Genomic DNA, 20873 nt, shown 5'->3' on the forward strand with positions numbered 1-20873 from the left:
GATTGTATGAGGGATACAATCTTCCCAGCTCTGCAGATTTTGCTGCGAAGAGACAGAATCATTAGATCATTTGATTTGGTTCTGTCCATTTGTAGCTTGTTTTTGGACACAGGTCCAGGAATGGCTAAAGGATTGCAATATTTACCTGGAGCTAACCTTGCAGATAGCATTACTGGGTGATCTGAAAAGTCATAGTCAATCAATCAATAATAATACTTTTAGCAAACATGTTTATTTTCAATTTACAATCTGTAGAAACAATGAGATTAGAAGGGTTCAGAACTTTAGTCAAACATTACAGAACAGTTGAAAAATATGTTAAGAGATAGATGGGTGGTGTTGAATGAAGCTGAAGGATGGGACTAATAACAACTAACAACAACTAATAACAACAAGATAGCTAATGTAAAGCATACTGTGTCCATAATAAGTATATAGGTTATAGGTTGAGAGCTTTTGTGAAAGAGCACAGTTAGAAAGATATGGCATATAGAAGCAAACTGGATGGACATCATGAAAATGATCGGAGAGGTTGAGGGTAGATGAGGTTAAGGAGTAAAAACAAGCTGGAAGTAGAGGCCTAATCATTGTTGTTCACTAGTTTACTCCAATTAGGGAAGGGGTGGTGGGGTTGGAAAGTAATAAAGGGATATATATTTTTTTAAAGGATATGTGTATTTATATGTATGTATGTGTATGTACACCACCGATCAAAAGTTTGGGGTCACTTAGAAATGTCTTTGTTTTTGAAAGAAAAGCAATTGTAGACATTGTTAATGTTGTAAATGGCTATTGTAGCTGGAAACAGCTGATTTTTTTATGGAATATCTACATAGGCGTACAGAGGCCCATTATCAGCAACCATCAGTCCTGTGTTCCAATGGCACGTTGTGTTTGCTAATCCAAGTTTATCATTTTAAAAGGCTAATTGATCATTAGAAAACCCTTTTGCAATTATGTTAGCACTGCTGAAAACAGTTGTGCTGATTAAAGAAGCAATAAAACTGGCCTTCTTGAGACTAGTTGAGTATCTGGAGCATCAGCAATTGTGGGTTCGATTACAGGCTCAAAATGGCCAGAAACAAATAACTTTATTTTGAAACTCGTCAGTCTATTCTTGTTCTGAGAAATGAAGGCTATTCCATGCGAGAAATTGCCAAGAAACTTAAAATCTTGTACAATGGTGTCTGGATGATTAACTCTCAGGAGAGAGAGGAGATTAGAGGTGTCTGGATGATTAACTCTCAGGAGAGATTAGAGATTAGAGGTGTCTGGATGATTAACTCTCAGGAGAGATTAGAGGTGTCTGGATGATTAACTCTCAGGAGAGATTAGAGGTGTCTGGATGATTAACTCTCAGGAGAGAGATGAGATTAGAGGTGTCTGGATGATTAACTCTCAGGAGAGAGATGAGATTAGAGGTGTCTGGATGATTAACTCTCAGGAGAGATTAGAGGTGTCTGGATGATTAACTCTCAGGAGAGATTAGAGGTGTCTGGATGATTAACTCTCAGGAGAGATTAGAGGTGTCTGGATGATTAACTCTAAGGAGAGATTAGAGGTGTCTGGATGATTAACTCTCAGGAGATTAGAGGTGTCTGGATGATTAACTCTCAGGAGAGAGAGGAGATTAGAGGTGTCTGGATGATTAACTCTCAGGAGAGAGAGGAGATTAGAGGTGTCTGGATGATTAACTCTCAGGAGAGAGAGGAGATTAGAGGTGTCTGGATGATTAACTCTCAGGAGAGATTAGAGGTGTCTGGATGATTAACTCTCAGGAGAGATTAGAGGTGTCTGGATGATTAACTCTCAGGAGAGAGATTAGAGGTGTCTGGATGATTAACTCTCAGGAGAGATTAGAGATGTCTGGATGATTAACTCTCAGGAGATTAGAGGTGTCTGGATGATTAACTCTCAGGAGAGATTAGAGGTGTCTGGATGATTAACTCTCAGGAGATTAGAGGTGTCTGGATTATTAACTATCAGGAGAGAGATGAGATTAGAGGTGTCTGGATGATTAACTCTCAGGAGAGAGAGGAGATTAGAGGTGTCTGGATGATTAACTCTCAGGAGAGATTAGAGGTGTCTGGATGATTAACTCTCAGGAGATTAGAGGTGTCTGGATGATTAACTCTCAGGAGAGAGATGAGATTAGAGGTGTCTGGATGATTAACTCTCAGGAGAGATTAGAGGTGTCTGGATGATTAACTCTCAGGAGAGATTAGAGGTGTCTGGATGATTAACTCTCAGGAGAGATTAGAGATTAGAGGTGTCTGGATGATTAACTCTCAGGAGAGATTAGAGATGTCTGGATGATTAACTCTCAGGAGATTAGAGGTGTCTGGATGATTAACTCTCAGGAGAGATTAGAGGTGTCTGGATGATTAACTCTCAGGAGATTAGAGGTGTCTGGATTATTAACTCTCAGGAGAGAGATGAGATTAGAGGTGTCTGGATGATTAACTCTCAGGAAAGAGAGGAGATTAGAGGTGTCTGGATGATTAACTCTCAGGAGAGATTTGAGGTGTCTGGATGATTAACTCTCAAGAGATTAGAGGTGTCTGGATGATTAACTCTCAGGAGAGAGATGAGATTAGAGGTGTCTGGATGATTAACTCTCAGGAGAGATTAGAGATGTCTGGATTATTAACTCTCAGGAGAGATTAGAGATTAGAGGTGTCTGGATGATTAACTCTCAGGAGAGATTAGAGGTGTCTGGATGATTAACTCTCAGGAGAGATTAGAGGTGTCTGGATGATTAACTCTCAGGAGAAATTAGAGGTGTCTGGATGATTAACTCTCAGGAGATTAGAGGTGTCTGGATGATTAACTCTCAGGAGAGAGAGGAGATTAGAGGTGTCTGGATGATTAACTCTCAGGAGAGATTAGAGGTGTCTGGATGATTAACTCTCAGGAGATTAGAGGTGTCTGGATGATTAACTCTCAGGAGAGAGAGGAGATTAGAGGTGTCTGGATGATTAACTCTCAGGAGAGATTAAAGGTGTCTGGATGATTAACTCTCAGTAGAGATTAGAGGTGTCTGGATGATTAACTCTCAGGAGAGATTAGAGGTGTCTGGATGATTAACTCTCAGGAGAGAGAGGAGATTAGAGGTGTCTGGATGATTAACTCTCAGGAGAGATTAGAGGTGTCTGGATGATTAACTCTCAGGAGAGAGAGGAGATTAGAGGTGTCTGGATGATTAACTCTCAGGAGAGATTAGGGGTGTCTGGATGATTAACTCTCAGGAGATTAGAGGTGTCTGGATGATTAACTCTCAGGAGAGATTAGAGGTGTCTGGATGATTAACTCTCAGGAGAGATTAGAGGTGTCTGGATGATTAACTCTCAGGAGAGAGAGGATATTAGAGGTGTCTGGATGATTAACTCTCAGGAGAGATTAGAGGTGTCTGGATGATTAACTCTCAGGAGAGATTAGAGGTGTCTGGATGATTAACTCTCAGGAGAGAGAGGAGATTAGAGGTGTCTGGATGATTAACTCTCAGGAGAGATTAGAGGTGTCTGGATGATTAACTCTCAGGAGAGATTAGAGGTGTCTGGATGATTAACTCTCAGGAGAGAGAGGAGATTAGAGGTGTCTGGATGATTAACTCCCAGGAGAGATTAGAGGTGTCTGGATGATTAACTCTCAGGAGAGATTAGAGGTGTCTGGATGATTAACTCTCAGGAGATTAGAGGTGTCTGGATGATTAACTCTCAGGAGAGAGAGGAGATTAGAGGTGTCTGGATGATTAACTCTCAGGAGAGATTAGAGGTGTCTGGATGATTAACTCTCAGGAGATTAGAGGTGTCTGGATGATTAACTCTCAAGAGATTAGAGGTGTCTGGATGATTAACTCTCAGGAGAGATTAGAGGTGTCTGGATGATTAACTCTCAAGAGATTAGAGGTGTCTGGATGATTAACTCTCAGGAGAGAGAGGAGATTAGAGGTGTCTGGATGATTAACTCTCAGGAGAGATTAGAGGTGTCTGGATGATTAACTCTCAGGAGAGATTAGATGTGTCTGGATGATTAACTCTCAGGAGAGATTAGAGGTGTCTGGATGATTAACTCTCAGGAGAGATTAGAGATTAGAGGGGTCTGAATACTTTCTGAATGCACTGTATGTCAGGGTATATCCCCAGGTGTCAGACTGTATGTGGACCCTACAGCTATTATATGTATATCCCTACCCCAGGTATCAGACTGTATCTGAACCCTATATATATATATATGTTTTAAGTGAGAATAAGGATTGGTCTGTAGCCGAAAAAGAAAAAAAATATTTACATGAGCACCACAATGCCTACTCCACCCATGCTCCACCAAGGTTTTCCAGCACACATCTTTGACCAACTACAGTAGCTATGTTTGTTATTGTACTTCAAACTATGTGTAGGCAGGTGGCTTAGGATTCAGACCTTCTCAAACAGCCTGATTCATACTCTTAAAAGGTGCTTCCACAATAATGTCATCTGTAAAGGTACAGAGACCATCATCATCATTACATAGACATACAAGGTAAAGTATTGGATTATTCACATTATTCCATTACACTACCCTCTCAGGCTAGGACCAGGCGGGTGTGATTTAGACAGTGAAATATAGTTTGTCATGTTAATTGTGCTCATGGTGGTGCTTTTAGACATCCTGAACCCACAAATATAGGCCTCTATATAGAGACCCAGTTTTACAGGGGCTGAATTCCCTCCACCATCTGGAAACGATGTGACATATGGTAATGACTTTATAGCTAGGTTGGGGCTAGGTTAAGTTTCAAGTACAGTGAAATGCCTTTATTGCGAGCTCTAAACCCAACAATGCAGTAATCAATATCAATGTAGCACTAAAAATAACAAGGTAGAAGAAAAACACATGAGATATAAAAATAAGAAAAACACGAGAACTAAGAAGCTACATACAGGGACAGTTCCAGGGTCAGTAGCTACTTACAGGGACAGTTCCAGGGTCAGTAGCTATATACAGGGTCAGTTCCAGGGTCAGTAGCTATATACAGGGACAGTTCCAGGGTCAGTAGCTATATACAGGGTCAGTTCCAGGGTCAGTAGCTATATACAGGGTCAGTTCCAGGGTCAGTAGCTACATACAGGGACAGTTCCAGGGTCAGTAGCTATATACAGGGACAGTTCCAGGGTCAGTAGCTATATACAGGGACAGTAGCTATATACAGGGACAGTTCCAGGGTCAGTAGCTATATACAGGGACAGTTCTAGGGTCAGTAGCTATATACAGGGACAGTTCCAGGGTCAGTAGCTACATACAGGGACAGTTCCAGGGTCAGTAGCTATATACAGGGTCAGTTCCAGGGTCAGTAGCTATATACAGGGTCAGTTCCAGGGTCAGTAGCTATATACAGGGACAGTTCCAGGGTCAGTAGCTATATACAGTTCCAGGGTCAGTAGCTATATACAGGGTCAGTTCCAGGGTCAGTAGCTATATACAGGGACAGTTCCAGGGTCAGTAGCTACATACAGGGACAGTTCCAGGGTCAGTAGCTATATACAGGGACAGTTCCAGGGTCAGTAGCTACATACAGGGACAGTTCCAGGGTCAGTAGCTATATACAGGGTCAGTTCCAGGGTCAGTAGCTATATACAGGGACAGTTCCAGGGTCAGTAGCTATATACAGGGACAGTTCCAGGGTCAGTAGCTATATACAGGGACAGTTCCAGGGTCAGTAGCTATATACAGGGTCAGTTCCAGGGTCAGTAGCTATATACAGGGACAGTTCCAGGGTCAGTAGCTACATACAGTTCCAGGGTCAGTAGCTATATACAGGGACAGTTCCAGGGTCAGTAGCTATATACAGGGTCAGTTCCAGGGTCAGTAGCTATATACAGGGTCAGTTCCAGGGTCAGTAGCTATATACAGGGTCAGTTCCAGGGTCAGTAGCTATATACAGGGACAGTTCCAGGGTCAGTAGCTATATACAGGGACAGTTCCAGGGTCAGTAGCTATATACAGGGTCAGTAGCTATATACAGGGTCAGTTCCAGGGTCAGTAGCTATATACCGGGTCAGTTCCAGGGTCAGTAGCTATATACAGGGACAGTTCCAGGGTCAGTAGCTATATACAGGGACAGTTCCAGGGTCAGTAGCTATATACAGGGACAGTTCCAGGGTCAGTAGCTATATACAGGGACAGTTCCAGGGTCAGTAGCTATATACAGGGTCAGTTCCAGGGTCAGTAGCTATATACAGTTCCAGGGTCAGTAGCTATATACAGGGTCAGTTCCAGGGTCAGTAGCTATATACAGGGTCAGTTCCAGGGTCAGTAGCTATATACAGTTCCAGGGTCAGTAGCTATATACAGGGACAGTTCCAGGGTCAGTAGCTATATACAGGGTCAGTTCCAGGGTCAGTAGCTATATACAGGGACAGTTCCAGGGTCAGTAGCTATATACAGGGACAGTTCCAGGGTCAGTAGCTATATACAGGGTCAGTTCCAGGGTCAGTAGCTATATACAGGGACAGTTCCAGGGTCAGTAGCTATATACAGGGTCAGTTCCAGGGTCAGTAGCTATATACAGGGACAGTTCCAGGGTCAGTAGCTATATACAGGGTCAGTTCCAGGGTCAGTAGCTATATACAGTTCCAGGGTCAGTAGCTATATACAGGGTCAGTTCCAGGGTCAGTAGCTATATACAGTTCCAGGGTCAGTAGCTATATACAGTTCCAGGGTCAGTAGCTATATACAGGGTCAGTTCCAGGGTCAGTAGCTATATACAGGGTCAGTTCCAGGGTCAGTAGCTATATACAGGGACAGTTCCAGGGTCAGTAGCTATATACAGTTCCAGGGTCAGTAGCTACATACAGGGTCAGTTCCAGGGTCAGTAGCTATATACAGGGTCAGTTCCAGGGTCAGTAGCTATATACAGTTCCAGGGTCAGTAGCTACATACAGGGTCAGTTCCAGGGTCAGTAGCTATATACAGGGACAGTTCCAGGGTCAGTAGCTATATACAGGGACAGTTCCAGGGTCAGTAGCTACATACAGGGACAGTTCCAGGGTCAGTAGCTACATACAGGGTCAGTTCCAGGGTCAGTAGCTATATACAGGGTCAGTTCCAGGGTCAGTAGCTATATACAGTTCCAGGGTCAGTAGCTACATACAGGGTCAGTTCCAGGGTCAGTAGCTATATACAGGGACAGTTCCAGGGTCAGTAGCTACATACAGGGACAGTTCCAGGGTCAGTAGCTATATACAGGGTCAGTTCCAGGGTCAGTAGCTATATACAGGGACAGTTCCAGGGTCAGTAGCTATATACAGGGACAGTTCCAGGGTCAGTAGCTACATACAGGGACAGTTCCAGGGTCAGTAGCTATATACAGGGACAGTTCCAGGGTCAGTAGCTATATACAGGGTCAGTTCCAGGGTCAGTAGCTATATACAGTTCCAGGGTCAGTAGCTATATACAGTTCCAGGGTCAGTAGCTATATACAGGGTCAGTTCCAGGGTCAGTAGCTATATACAGTTCCAGGGTCAGTAGCTATATACAGTTCCAGGGTCAGTAGCTATATACAGGGTCAGTTCCAGGGTCAGTAGCTATATACAGGGTCAGTTCCAGGGTCAGTAGCTATATACAGGGACAGTTCCAGGGTCAGTAGCTATATACAGTTCCAGGGTCAGTAGCTACATACAGGGTCAGTTCCAGGGTCAGTAGCTATATACAGGGTCAGTTCCAGGGTCAGTAGCTATATACAGTTCCAGGGTCAGTAGCTACATACAGGGTCAGTTCCAGGGTCAGTAGCTATATACAGGGACAGTTCCAGGGTCAGTAGCTATATACAGGGACAGTTCCAGGGTCAGTAGCTACATACAGGGACAGTTCCAGGGTCAGTAGCTACATACAGGGTCAGTTCCAGGGTCAGTAGCTATATACAGGGTCAGTTCCAGGGTCAGTAGCTATATACAGTTCCAGGGTCAGTAGCTACATACAGGGTCAGTTCCAGGGTCAGTAGCTATATACAGGGACAGTTCCAGGGTCAGTAGCTACATACAGGGACAGTTCCAGGGTCAGTAGCTATATACAGGGTCAGTTCCAGGGTCAGTAGCTATATACAGGGACAGTTCCAGGGTCAGTAGCTATATACAGGGACAGTTCCAGGGTCAGTAGCTACATACAGGGACAGTTCCAGGGTCAGTAGCTATATACAGGGACAGTTCCAGGGTCAGTAGCTATATACAGGGTCAGTTCCAGGGTCAGTAGCTATATACAGTTCCAGGGTCAGTAGCTATATACAGTTCCAGGGTCAGTAGCTATATACAGGGTCAGTTCCAGGGTCAGTAGCTATATACAGGGACAGTTCCAGGGTCAGTAGCTATATACAGGGACAGTTCCAGGGTCAGTAGCTATATACAGGGACAGTTCCAGGGTCAGTAGCTATATACAGGGACAGTTCCAGTACCATATTAACAATGTGCAGGGATACTGGAGTGATAGAGGTAGATATGTATAGGGGTAAGTTGACTAGGCATCAGGATATATGATAAACAGAGTAGCAGCAGCGTAAAATAATCACACAATTGCAAAGTTGGGACGGAGCTCTCTGAGCGATAGTCAACGACTATATTCCCATTCCTCCTCTCTCCTAAATACTTTAAAAGAGGGATGATAGCTAGATAGGGGTTGACAGGGAAGCGGTAGGTAGAGATGAGAGGTGGGAGATGTGTTCTCGCTGCCTGCTGGGCTGTTGGCTGGAGGGTAGAGGAGGAGGGAATCAGTGGGAAATAAAATTGAAATGTTGGCGCTGGGTGGAAAGTCATTTTCTTTATGGGTTTGATGGGTCTCATCGCTCTAAAATACACACCATAAAAACTGAACACTGCAGCACATTTCCACATATTAGCTAAGGATGACCCTATTAACTCTCTTTCTATCCATCTCTCACCCCCTTAGAGAGAGAGAGAGAGAGAGAGAGAGAGAGAGAGCATATCATATTTCATTTTTCACTGGATGCTGCAGAATTTCAATTACACTTCATTGGGTTTCCAGCAGCATAGACCGACACAGATATAGCTAGATGACTGTCCTCGCCACACCACCCCCCTCTCTCCTCGTCTCATCCTCTTCCCCCTCTCTCCTCGTCTCATCCTCTTCCCCCTCTCTCCTCGTCTCATCCTCTTCCCCCTCTCTCCTCGTCTCATCCTCTTCCCCCTCTCTCCTCGTCTCATCCTTTTCCCCCTCTCTCCTCGTCTCATCCTCTTCTCCCTCTCTCCTCGTCTCATCCTCTTCCCCCTCTCTCCTCGTCTCATCCTCTTCCCCCTCTCTCCTCGTCTCATCCTCTTCCCCCTCTCTCCTCGTCTCATCCTCTTCCCCCTCTCTCCTCGTCTCATCCTCTTCCCCCTCTCTCCTCGTCTCATCCTCTTCCCCCTCTCTCCTCGTCTCATCCTCTTCCCCATCTCTCCTCGTCTCATCCTCTTCCCCCTCTCTCCTCGTCTCATCCTCTTCCCCCTCTCTCCTCGTCTCATCCTCTTCCCCCTCTCTCCTCGTCTCATCCTCTTCCCCCTCTCTCCTCGTCTCATCCTCTTCCCCCTCTCTTCTACCCACACAGCCATGGAGCCAGAATGATGTAGTTGGGACATATGAGCAATGGTCCTCCCTGTCTGGAACTTGGGGGATTGGTGATGGTCTTTTTATTTTTATTTTGTATTTATTTTTTGCTCATGAAACAGGCTAGATCTCAGGTTAGTGACCTGTTACCATCTTATGGTATTGGGTTCATACTGTGCTGAACATTATGGACAGAGAAGAGACAGCTAGACAGGTTATATATGTGACACCATATTTAGAGTCAATTAAATCTGATGGTGTGGCAGAGAGGGGTCACGGGATGGATTCAGTACAGAGGTCACTGTGACTATGAACGGAAATAGGGCTGCTTTAATATCAAGGCCAGGAAATAGGGCTTCTTTAATATCAAGGCCAGGAAATAGGGCTTCTTTAATATCAAAGCCAGGAAATAGGGCTTCTTTAATATCAAGGCCAGGAAATAGGGCTTCTTTAATAGCAAGGCCAGGAAATAGGGCTTCTTTAATATCAAGGCCAGGAAATAGGGCTTCTTTAATATCAAAGCCAGGAAATAGGGCTTCTTTAATATCAAGGCCAGGAAATAGGGCTTCTTTAATATCAAGGCCAGGAAATAGGGCTTCTTTAATATCAAGGCCAGGAAATAGGGCTTCTTTAATATCAAGGCCAGGAAATAGGGCTTCTTTAATATCAATGCCAGGAAATAGGGCTTCTTTAATAGCAAGGCCAGGAAATAGGGTTTCTTTAATATCAAGGCCAGGAAATAGGGCTTCTTTAATATCAATGCCAGGAAATAGGGCTTCTTTAATATCAAGGCCAGGAAATAGGGCTTCTTTAATATCAAGGCCAGGCTCTATCTTCTCTTCTATTGGAATGGCTGTAGACTAGACCTATGGATTGTTTCCTTTAGTTGGGACTTGGAAGTCAGAGAGTACTTCTGCCTAATGTGTGCCGAGGTCATCTCTTCTCAGTAAAGTTGTTTTGATCTAAAAATACCAGTCTGCTGTTGGAATAGCTGGTCTGGGACTAGGAGAGACTAGCCGACCACTCCATGCTCAGTGTGTGGTGAGGTAATTCCTTAGTAAAGTTGTCTTGATCTGAAGGTAACGTACCATGAAGTCGATCTTACAGGCCAACTCCTTGTGATTGTCTTGGAACGTTAACAACAGTAGTTCTCCATAGTCGGACTATTCCAGAAGCTACAGTTAAATGTTTATACTAAGACCAAGTTGTATTTGCAATTTTCCTATTTTTTCCCTACAGGCATGTTTTGTATAGATGAGAGTAAAGATGACGTCGTTGGAGAAAGGCGTCGTCTTACGACTTCCAACTCAACTTTGCTATGTAGTGACTTTTATTGTGTTTTCCTTTACTTTTATTGTACACAAAGTTCCTACTATTATCACATTACTATGATCACATGACAGTCACAAGACTGCCAAGCACTTCTGGACATCAGATTGACAGTTACTAACCTTGATTTTCCCTGCCGTCTACATTCCTTCACAAGCCAACACCACTCTGGCACTCAATGAACTGTATGGAGCCACAAACAAACAAGAAACCGCTCACCCAGAGGCAGCGTTTCTGGTGGGCGGAGATTTTAACGAAGGGAGACTTAAAACCGTCCTACCTCACCTCTACCAACACGTCTCCTGCACCGCTAGGGATGCAAAAACTCTAGACCACTTTTATTCTACCCACAGAAACACATAAAAGGCCATCCCACGTCCTCCCTTCGGTAAATCTGACCACGACTCTATCATCCTGCTTTCTGTTTACAAACAAAAGCTCAAACAGGAAGTACCAGTGATGCGCTCAATAAGGAAGTGGTCGGACGAAGCAGACGCGAGGCTACAAGACTGTTTTGCTAGTACAGACTGGGATATCCGCGCTGGGCTGAAGGCTAGAGCTACCGCTTACAATGAACGGGACACGGACGCATACAAGAAATCCTGCTACGACCTCCGACGAGACATCAAACATGCGAAAGGAAAACATAGAGGAGGAAGGTGGAATCCTATTACACCGGTTACGACGCTCGTTGTATGAGGCAGGACTTGCAGACAATAACAGATTACAAAGGGAAATCCAGCCATGAGCTTCCTAGCGATGCAGAACTCCCAAATTAGCTAAATGGCTTTTATGCTCGCTTCGAGGAATATAACACTGTGCCTTGTGTGAAAGCCCCTGCTTTTCCGGATGGCTGTCTGATCTCGCTCTCTGCGGCCAATGTGAGCAAAACGTTTAAACAGGTTAACAATCACAAAGCCGCCGGGCCAGACGGAATACCAGGGCACGTTCTCAAAGCATGCGCAGACCAGCTGGCAGGTGTCTTCACAGACCAGTTGGCAGGTGTCTTCACAGACCAGCTGGCAGGTGTCTTCACAGACCAGCTGGCAGGTGTCTTCACAGACCAGCTGGCAGGTGTCTTCACAGACCAGCTGGCAGGTGTCTTCACAGACCAGTTGGCAGGTGTCTTCACAGACCAGTTGGCAGGTATCTTCACAGACCAGCTGGCAGGTGTCTTCACAGACATTTCCAATCTCTCCTTGTCCCAGTCTGTTATCCCTACATGTTTCAAGCTGACCACCATTGTCCCTGTTCCCAAGTTAACCTGCCTAAATGACTATCGCCCTGTAGCACTCAATTTATCCAATTCGCATACCGCCCCAACAGATCCACAGATGACGCAATCTCAATTGTGCTTCACAAAAAAAAATTCCTTTATAATTATGGGATATTGTGCGTAGATTGCAATATATATACAGTGAGGGAAAAAAGTATTTGATGCCCTGCTGATTTTGTACGTTTGCCCACTGACAAAGACATGATCAGTCTATACTTTTAATGGTAGGATTATTTGAAAAGTGAGAGACAGAATAACAAAACAAAAAAAAATCCAGAAAAACGCATGTCAAAAATGTTATAAATTAATTTGCATTTTAATGAGGGAAATAAGTATTTGACCCCTCTGCAAAACATGACTTAGTACTTGGTGGCAAAACCCTTGTTGGCAATCACAGAGGTCAGACATTTCTTGTAGTTGGCCACCAGGTTTGCACACATCTCAGGAGGGATTTTGTTCCACTCCTCTTTGCAGATCATCTCCAAGTCATTAAGGTTTCGAGGATGACGTTTGGCAACTCGAACCTTCAGCTTCCTCCACAGATTTTCTATGGGATTAAGGTCTGGAGACTGGCTAGGCCACTCCGGGACCTTAATGGGATTCTTCTTGAGACACTCCTTTGTTGCCTTGGCCGTGTGTTTTGGGTATTGTCATGCTGGAATACCCATCCACGACACATTTTCAATGCCCTGGCTGAGGGAAGGATGTTCTCACCCAAGATTTGACGGTACATGGCCCTGTCCATCGTCCCTTTGATGCGGTGAAGTTGTCCTGTCCCCTTAGCAGAAAAATACCCCCAAAGCATAATGTTTCCACCTCCATGTTTGACGGTGGGAATGGTGTTCTTGGGGTCATAGGCAGCATTCCTCCTCCTCCAAACACTGCGAGTTGAGTTGATGCCAAAGAGCTCAATTTTGTTCTCATCTGACCACAACACTTTCAATCAGTTTTCCTCTGAATCATTCAGATGTTCATTGGCAAACTTCAGACGGCCCTGTATATGTGCTTTCTTGAGCAGGGGGACCTTGCGGGCGGTGCAGGATTTCAGTCCTTCACGGCATAGTGTGTTACCAATTGTTTTCTTGGTGACTATGGTCCCAGCTGCCTTGAGATCATTGACAAGATCCTCCCGTGTAGTTCTGGGCTGATTCCTCACCGTTCTCATGATCATTGCAACTCCACGAGGTGAGATCTTGCATGGAGCCCCAGGCCGAGGGAGACTGAGAGTTATTTAGTGTTTCTTCCATTTGCGAATAATCGCACCAACTGTTGTCACCTTCTCACCAAGCTGCTTGGCGATGGTCTTGTAGCCCATTCCAGCCTTGTGTAGGTCTACAATCTTGTCCCTGACATCCTTGGAGAACTCTTTGGTCTTGGCCATGGTGGAGAGTTTGGAATCTGATTGATTAATTGCTTCTGTGGACAGGTGTCTTTTATACAGGTAACAAGCTGAGATTAGGAGCACTCCCTTTAAGAGTGTGCTCCTAATCTCAGCTCGTTACCTGTATAAAAGATACCTGGGAGCCAGAAATCTTTCTGATTGAGAGGGGGTCAAATACTTATTTCCCTCATTAAAATGCAAATCAATTTGTAACATTTTTGACGTTCGTTTTTCTGGATTTTTGTTGTTGTTATTCTGTCTCTCACTGTTCAAATAAACCTACCATTAAAATTATAGACTGATCATTTCTTTGTCAGTGGGCAAACGTACAAAATCAGCAGGGGATCAAATACTTTTTTCCCCCACTGTGTGTATATATATATATATTTATTTATTTTTATAAAAAATAAAGGGGTCTGAATACTTTCCGATGACACTGTATAATCGGCCATCTGATTACAATATAGAGCAAGACGTGCCGCTCTGTTCTGGGCCAGCTGCAGCTTAACTAGGTCTTTCCTTGCAGCACTCTACCACACGACTAGACAATAATCAAGATAAGACAAAACTAGAGCCAATGTCACATTAAAGCCATAACGAATGACCTGAGTAGACTGGATAGAAATCAGGGGAGGAGGCCAGCTACATAGACTAAACAAAAATGTTGTGGTTTTTATTTGTAAACATAGTTACAAATAGTTCACTGTATCAGTCGCTACCCGTAGGCTATAGTCAGTATGTTTAAAATTACTTATGTTACAACCTGCAAGAGGTTTTACTGTAAGCTCATAGGTCTGCTGTTAGAACCAGTAAAGGCCGCTTTACCACTCTTGGGTAGCGGAATGACTTTGGCTTCCCTCCAGGCCTGAGGACAAAGACTTTCCTCTAGGCTCAGATTAAAGATATGACAGATAGGAGTGGCTATATAGTCAGCTACCATCCTCAGTAGCTTTCCATCTAAGTTGTCAATGCCAGGAGGTTTGTCATTATTGATCGATAACAGTACTTATTCCACCCCTCCCACAAAAAAAAATTAAATTAAATAAATACAAATAAATGAATAAAAAATAAACTTGCTTGCTTTTCTTTCATAAAAAAAAATAATATATTTTTATGCATGAATATCATGGCTCACTGTTCGTTGTTGGCATTTCCTGCCTAAGTTTGCCAGCTTTGCCAACGAAGTAATCATTAAATTAATTGGCAACATCAAATGGTTTTGTGATGAATAAGTCATCTGATTAGATGAAAGATGGAGTTGAATTTGTCTTTCTGCCCATAATTTCGTTTAAAGTGCTCCAAAGTATTTTTTTTATTTTTATAATTCTTTATATCATTGATCTTAGCTTCATAATACAGTTTCTTCTTCTTTTTGTTGAGTTTGGTCATATCATTTCTCAATTTGCAGTAAGTCAGCCAGTCAGATGTGCAGCCAGACTTACTAGCCACTCCTTTTACCCCCCCTCAGCCCCCCCCCCCCCCCCCCTCAGCCCCCAGCTGTGCCCTGAACAATCTACTGTAGAGATAGCCTGCAGAGCTCTATCATACTATCCAGGTCTGTGCCCAAACAGTTTGAGCTTCTACTTCAAAAAATCCACCTTTCCAGAAATAAGTCTCTCACTGTTGCCGCATGCTACAGACCCCCCTCAGCCCCCAGCTGTGCCCTGAACACCCTATGTGAATTGATTGCCCCCCAGCTATCCTCAGAGTTCGTACTGCTTGGTGACCTAAACTGGGATATGCTTAACACCCCTGCCGTCCTACAATCTAAACTAGATGCCCTCAATCTAACACAAATTATCAAGGAACCTACCAGGTACAACCCTAAATCCGTTAACATGGGCACCCTCATAGATATCATCCTGACTAATTTACCCTCTAAATACACCTCCGCTGTCTTCAACCAGGATCTCAGCGATCACTGCCTCATTGCCTGCGTCCGTAGTGGGTACGTCCGTAAAGACCACCCCTCATCACTGTCAAACGCTCCCTAAAACACTTTAATTCCGTCAGTAGAGGATGCCTGGTTGTTCTTTAAAAGTGCTTTCCTCTCCATCTTAAATAAGCATGCCCCATTCAAAAAATTCAGAACTAAGAACAGATATAGCCCCTGGTTCTCCTCAGACTTGACTGCCCTTAACCAGCACAAAAACATTATGTGGCGTACGGCATTAGCATCGAACAGCCCCCGCGATATGCAACTTTTCAGGGAAGTCAGGAACCAATATACACAATCAGTTAGGAAAGCAAAGGCTAACTTTTTCAAACAGAAATTTGCATCCTGTTGCACTAACTCCAAAAAGTTTTGGGACACTGTAAAGTCCATGGAGAATAAGAGCACCTCCTCCCAGCTGCCCACTGCACTGAGGCTAGGAAACACTGTCACTACCGATAAATCTATGATAATCGAAATTTCAACAAGCATTTTGTTACGGCTGGCTATGCTTTCCACCTGGCTACCACTACCCCGGCCACCAGCTCTGCACCCTCCGCTGCAACTTGCCCTTCAATCGAACACTGCTTGCACCCGCCTGCCCGACTAGAATCACTACTCTCTGGCGGGTCTGACTTAGAATATGTGGACAACTACAAATACCTAGATGTTTGGTTAGACTGTAAACTCTCCTTCCAGACTCACATTAAGCATCTCCAATCCAAAGTTAAATCTAGAATCGGCTTCCTATTTCACAACAAAGCCTCCTTCACTCATGCTGCCAAACATGCCCTCGTAAAACTGACTATCCTACCGATCCTTGACTTCGGTGATGTCATTTACAAAATAGCTTCCAACACTCTACTCAGCAAATTGGATGTAGTCTATCACAGTGCCATCCGTTTTGTCACCAAAGCCCCATACACTACCCACCACTGTGACATGTACCCTCTCGTTGGTTGGCCCTCACTACGTATTCGTTGCCAAACCCACTGGCTCCAGGTAATCTATAAATCACTTCTAGGCAAATCCCCGCCTTATCTTAGCTCATTGGTCACCATAGCAACACCCACCCATAGTATGCGCTCCAGCAGGTATATCTCACTGGTCATCCCCAAAGCCAACACCTCCTTTGGTCACCATTCCTTCCAGTTCTCTGCTGTAAATGACTGGAACTAACTGCAAAAATCTCTGAAGCTGGAGACACTTATCTCCCTCACTAACTTTAAGCATCAGTTGTCAGAGCAGCTTACCGATCACTGCACCTTTACACAGCCCATCTGTAATTAGCCCACCCAACTACCTCATCCCCATATTGTTATTTATTTTGCTCATTTGCACCCCAGTATCTCTATTTGCACATCATCTTCTGCACATCTATCACTCCAGTGTTAATACTAAATTGTAATTATTTTGCACTATGGCCTATCTATTGCCTTACCTCCATAACTTACTACATTTGCACACACTGTATATATATTTTCTGTTGTATTTATGACTTTATGTTTTGTTTTACCCCATATGTAACTCTGTGTTGTTGTTTTTATCACACTGCTTTGCTTTATCTTGGCCAGGTCGCAGTTGTAAATGAGAACTTGTTCTCAACTGGCTTTCCTGGTTAAATAAAGGTGAAAAAATTAATAAAAATAATATCTTTCAACCATACATTTTTCCAATTCCTCATCAATCCATGGAGCCTTAACCATTTTTAACACTCCGTTTCTTAACAGGTGCATGTTTAACAATAATTGGAATAAGCAATTTCATAAATTCATCAAGTGCAGCGTCTGGATGCTCCTTATTAATCACAACAGACCAACAAATATGTTTAACATCATCCACACACGAGTCACAGCAAAATCTTTTGTATGATCTCTTATACACTATTTTAGGTCCAGTTGTTGGAACTTTGGCTTTCCTGGATATAGCCACTATGTTGTGGTCCTCTGTAGCTCAGCTGGTAGAGCACGGCGCTTGTAACGCCAAGGTAGTGGGTTCGATCCCCGGGTCCACCCATACACAAAAAAAATAAATGTATGCATGCATGACTGTAAGTCGCTTTGGATAAAAGCGTCTGCTAAATGGCATATTATTATATTTATTTATTATTATTGTGATCACTGCATCCAATGGGTACGGATACAGCTTTAGAACAAAGTTCTACAGTATTATTATTATTATTATTATTATTATTATTATTATTATTATTATTCAATTTTTGTATTTATTTAACCTTTATTTAACTAGGCAAGTCAGTTAAGAACAAACCCGGACGACGCTGGGCCAATTATACGCCGCCCTATGGGACTCCCAATCACGGCCGGTTGTGATACAGCCTGGAATCGAACCCTGGTCTGTAGTGACGTCTCTAGCACTGAGATGCAGTGCCTTAGACCGCTGCGCCACTCGGGAGCATTAATATTAATAATGTGATCGATACATGTGGATGATCTTGTTTAATAACCTGAACCAGATTACAGGCACTGGTTACAGTGAGAAGCTTCCTCCTTGAGCTGACAGCTTGATGAAAACCAGTCAATATTCAGATCCCCAAGAAAGTAGACCTCTCTGTTTACATCCCATACACTATCAAGCATTTCACACATATTATTTAGATACCGACTGTTAGCACTTGGTGGCCTATAGCAAAACCCCAAAAGAAAAGGCTTTAGATGTGCCAAGTGAACCTGCAACCACAACACTTCAATAACACTTGACATAAGATCTTATTTAAGCATTACAGGGATATGGCTCTGAATATATACAGCAACACCTCCCCCATAAGCATTCCTGTCTCTTCTGTAGATGTTACATCCTTGTATTGCTACTGCTGTATCATCAAATGAATTATCTAAGTGAGTCTCAGAAATGGCTAATATATGAATGTTATCTGATGATAGTAAGTTATTGATTTCATGAACCTTATTTCTAAGGCTACATATATTAATATGAGCTATTGTCAGCCCTTTCCTGGGTAGCTTATCAGAGATGGACCTAATATGGAAAAGAGCAAACAAAGGAAGAGAAAAAAATATACATTCAGCAGTCCATTAATCAGCTGGTGTGCACTCACTCTGCACACACACACACACACACACACACACACACACACACACACACACACACACACACACACACACACACACACACACACACACACACACACACACACACACACACACACACACACACACACACACACACACACACACACACACACACACACACGCACCGGTTCGGAGATGTTATCAGTGTGTCCCCGCAGTGGGTTCTCTATTGATCACAAACCTCCCAGTTTGCCTTGTGCTGTAATTACCACTCATTAAAACGTAACCTGAGCAGCACTTCCCTCCTCCCCCAGGTTATTCCTCTCCTCTCCTCCTCCCCCAGGTTATTCCTCTCCTCTCCTCTCCTCCTCCCCCAGGTTATTCCTCTCCTCTCCTCTCCTCCTCCCCCAGGTTATTCCTCTCCTCTCCTCTCCTCCTCCCCCAGGTTATTCCTCTCCTCTCCTCTCCTCCTCCCTGCCTGGTCTGATCCCTCTCTCCTCTCCTCTCCTCTCCTCCTCCCTCCCTGGTCTGATCCCTCTCTCCTCTCCTCCTCCTCCCTCCCTGGTCTGATCCCTCTCTCCTCTCCTCTCCTCTCCTCCTCCCTGCCTGGTCTGATCCCTCTCTCCTCTCCTCCTCCTCCCTCCCTGGTCTGATCCCTCTCTCCTCTCCTCTCCTCCTCCCTCCCTGGTCTGATCCCTCTCTCCTCTCCTCTCCTCCTCCCTGCCTGGTCTGATCCCTCTCTCCTCTCCTCCTCCTCCCTCCCTGGTCTGATCCCTCTCTCCTCTCCTCTCCTCCTCACTACCTGGTCTGATCCCTCTCTCCTCTCCTCTCCTCTCCTCTCCTCCTCCCTGCCTGGTCTGATCCCTCTCTCCTCTCCTCTCCTTCTCCCTACCTGGTCTGATCCCTCTCTCCTCTCCTCCTCCTCCCTCCCTGGTCTGATCCCTCTCTCCTCTCCTCTCCTCCTCCCTGCCTGGTCTGATCCCTCTCTCCTCTCCTCTCCTCCTCACTACCTGGTCTGATCCCTCTCTCCTTTCCTCTCCTCCTCACTACCTGGTCTGATCCCTCTCTCCTCTCCTCTCCTCCTCCCTCCCTGGTCTGATCCCTCTCTCCTCTCCTCTCCTCCACCCTGCCTGGTCTGATCCCTCTCTCCTCTCCTCTCCTCCTCGCTACCTGGTCTGATCCCTCTCTCCTCTCCTCCTCACTACCTGGTCTGATCCCTCTCTCCTCCCTCCCTCCCTGCCTGGTCTGATCCCTCTCTCCTCTCCTCTCCTCTCCTCCACCCTGCCTGGTCTGATCCAACTCTCCTCTCCTCTCCTCCTCGCTACCTGGTCTGATCCCTCTCTCCTCTCCTCCTCACTACCTGGTCTGATCCCTCTCTCCTCCCTCCCTCCCTGCCTGGTCTGATCCCTCTCTCCTCTCCTCTCCTCTCCTCCACCCTGCCTGGTCTGATCCAACTCTCCTCTCCTCTCCTCTCCTCCTCGCTACCTGGTCTGATCCCTCTCTCCTCTCCTCCTCACTACCTGGTCTGATCCCTCTCTCCTCCCTCCCTCCCTGCCTGGTCTGATCCCTCTCTCCTCTCCTCTCCTCCACCCTGCCTGGTCTGATCCCTCTCTCCTCTCCTCTCCTCTCCTCCACCCTGCCTGGTCTGATCCCTCTCTCCTCTCCTCTCCTCTCCTCCACCCTGCCTGGTCTGATCCAACTCTCCTCTCCTCCTCCCTACCTGGGATGATTCCTATACTCTTCTCTCCTTCCTTGCTTGATCCATATCTCCTCCCTCCCTTGCCCTGAACCCTCTCTCCTCATCCTCTCCGCTCCTCCTCTCTTCCTGCATGTCTTGACTTTGTGGCCTCTGTGTGTTTTGTTTCCAGTGGCAGATGAAAGCAACGTGGGATCACTAGCAGGCCACAAGTCAGGTGAGGAACGCTCCAGCTCTCCCTGTAGATTAGGAGACGTCACACACAATGCTATGCTGATGGAGGCCTTCCGTAGAGAGCCTGGCCCTTGAAGACCCTTGAGGGCCCCAGCTAGGTGCTCTGATGGATGGGGCACAGCTGGTCCTGGAGAGGCCCTGCATGCTGACTGACAGGAGGACCTCAGACACTGGCAGACAGGAAGTCTAGAGCATCCCAAATAGTAGAGTAGTACTGTGTCGTACTCTGTAGTACTCTGTAGTAGTGTGTAGTAGTGTGTAGTAGTGTGTAGTAGTGTGTGTGTGTAGTATTGTGTAGTTGTGTGTGTGTGTGTGTGTGTGTGTGTGTGTGTGTGTGTAGTACTATGTTGTAGTGTGTAGCGGAGTCTGACTCGAGTCACAAATTTGATGACTTGAGACTCGAC

At 45.0% G+C, this 20873-nt stretch overlaps 1 protein-coding gene across 1 annotated transcript in view; it reads left to right on the plus strand.

The window, feature by feature from the left end:
• The window catches only part of LOC311121267 (uncharacterized protein), a gene marked incomplete at both ends in the record, with an annotated part of 52535 nt that extends 31991 nt beyond the window's left edge, over nt 1-20544 (plus strand). Inside the window, one exon of the mRNA XM_084195777.1 lies at nt 20408-20544. Within this exon, the coding sequence (XP_084051903.1) occupies nt 20408-20544 (137 nt within the window). The remainder of the gene's footprint in view (nt 1-20407) is intronic.
• Between the last annotated feature and the right edge of the window lie 329 nt (nt 20545-20873).

The sequence above is a fragment of the Coregonus lavaretus genome (assembly GCF_964263955.1).
Source record: "Coregonus lavaretus genome assembly, contig: HAP1_SCAFFOLD_2260, whole genome shotgun sequence".
NCBI lineage: Eukaryota > Metazoa > Chordata > Actinopteri > Salmoniformes > Salmonidae > Coregonus > Coregonus lavaretus.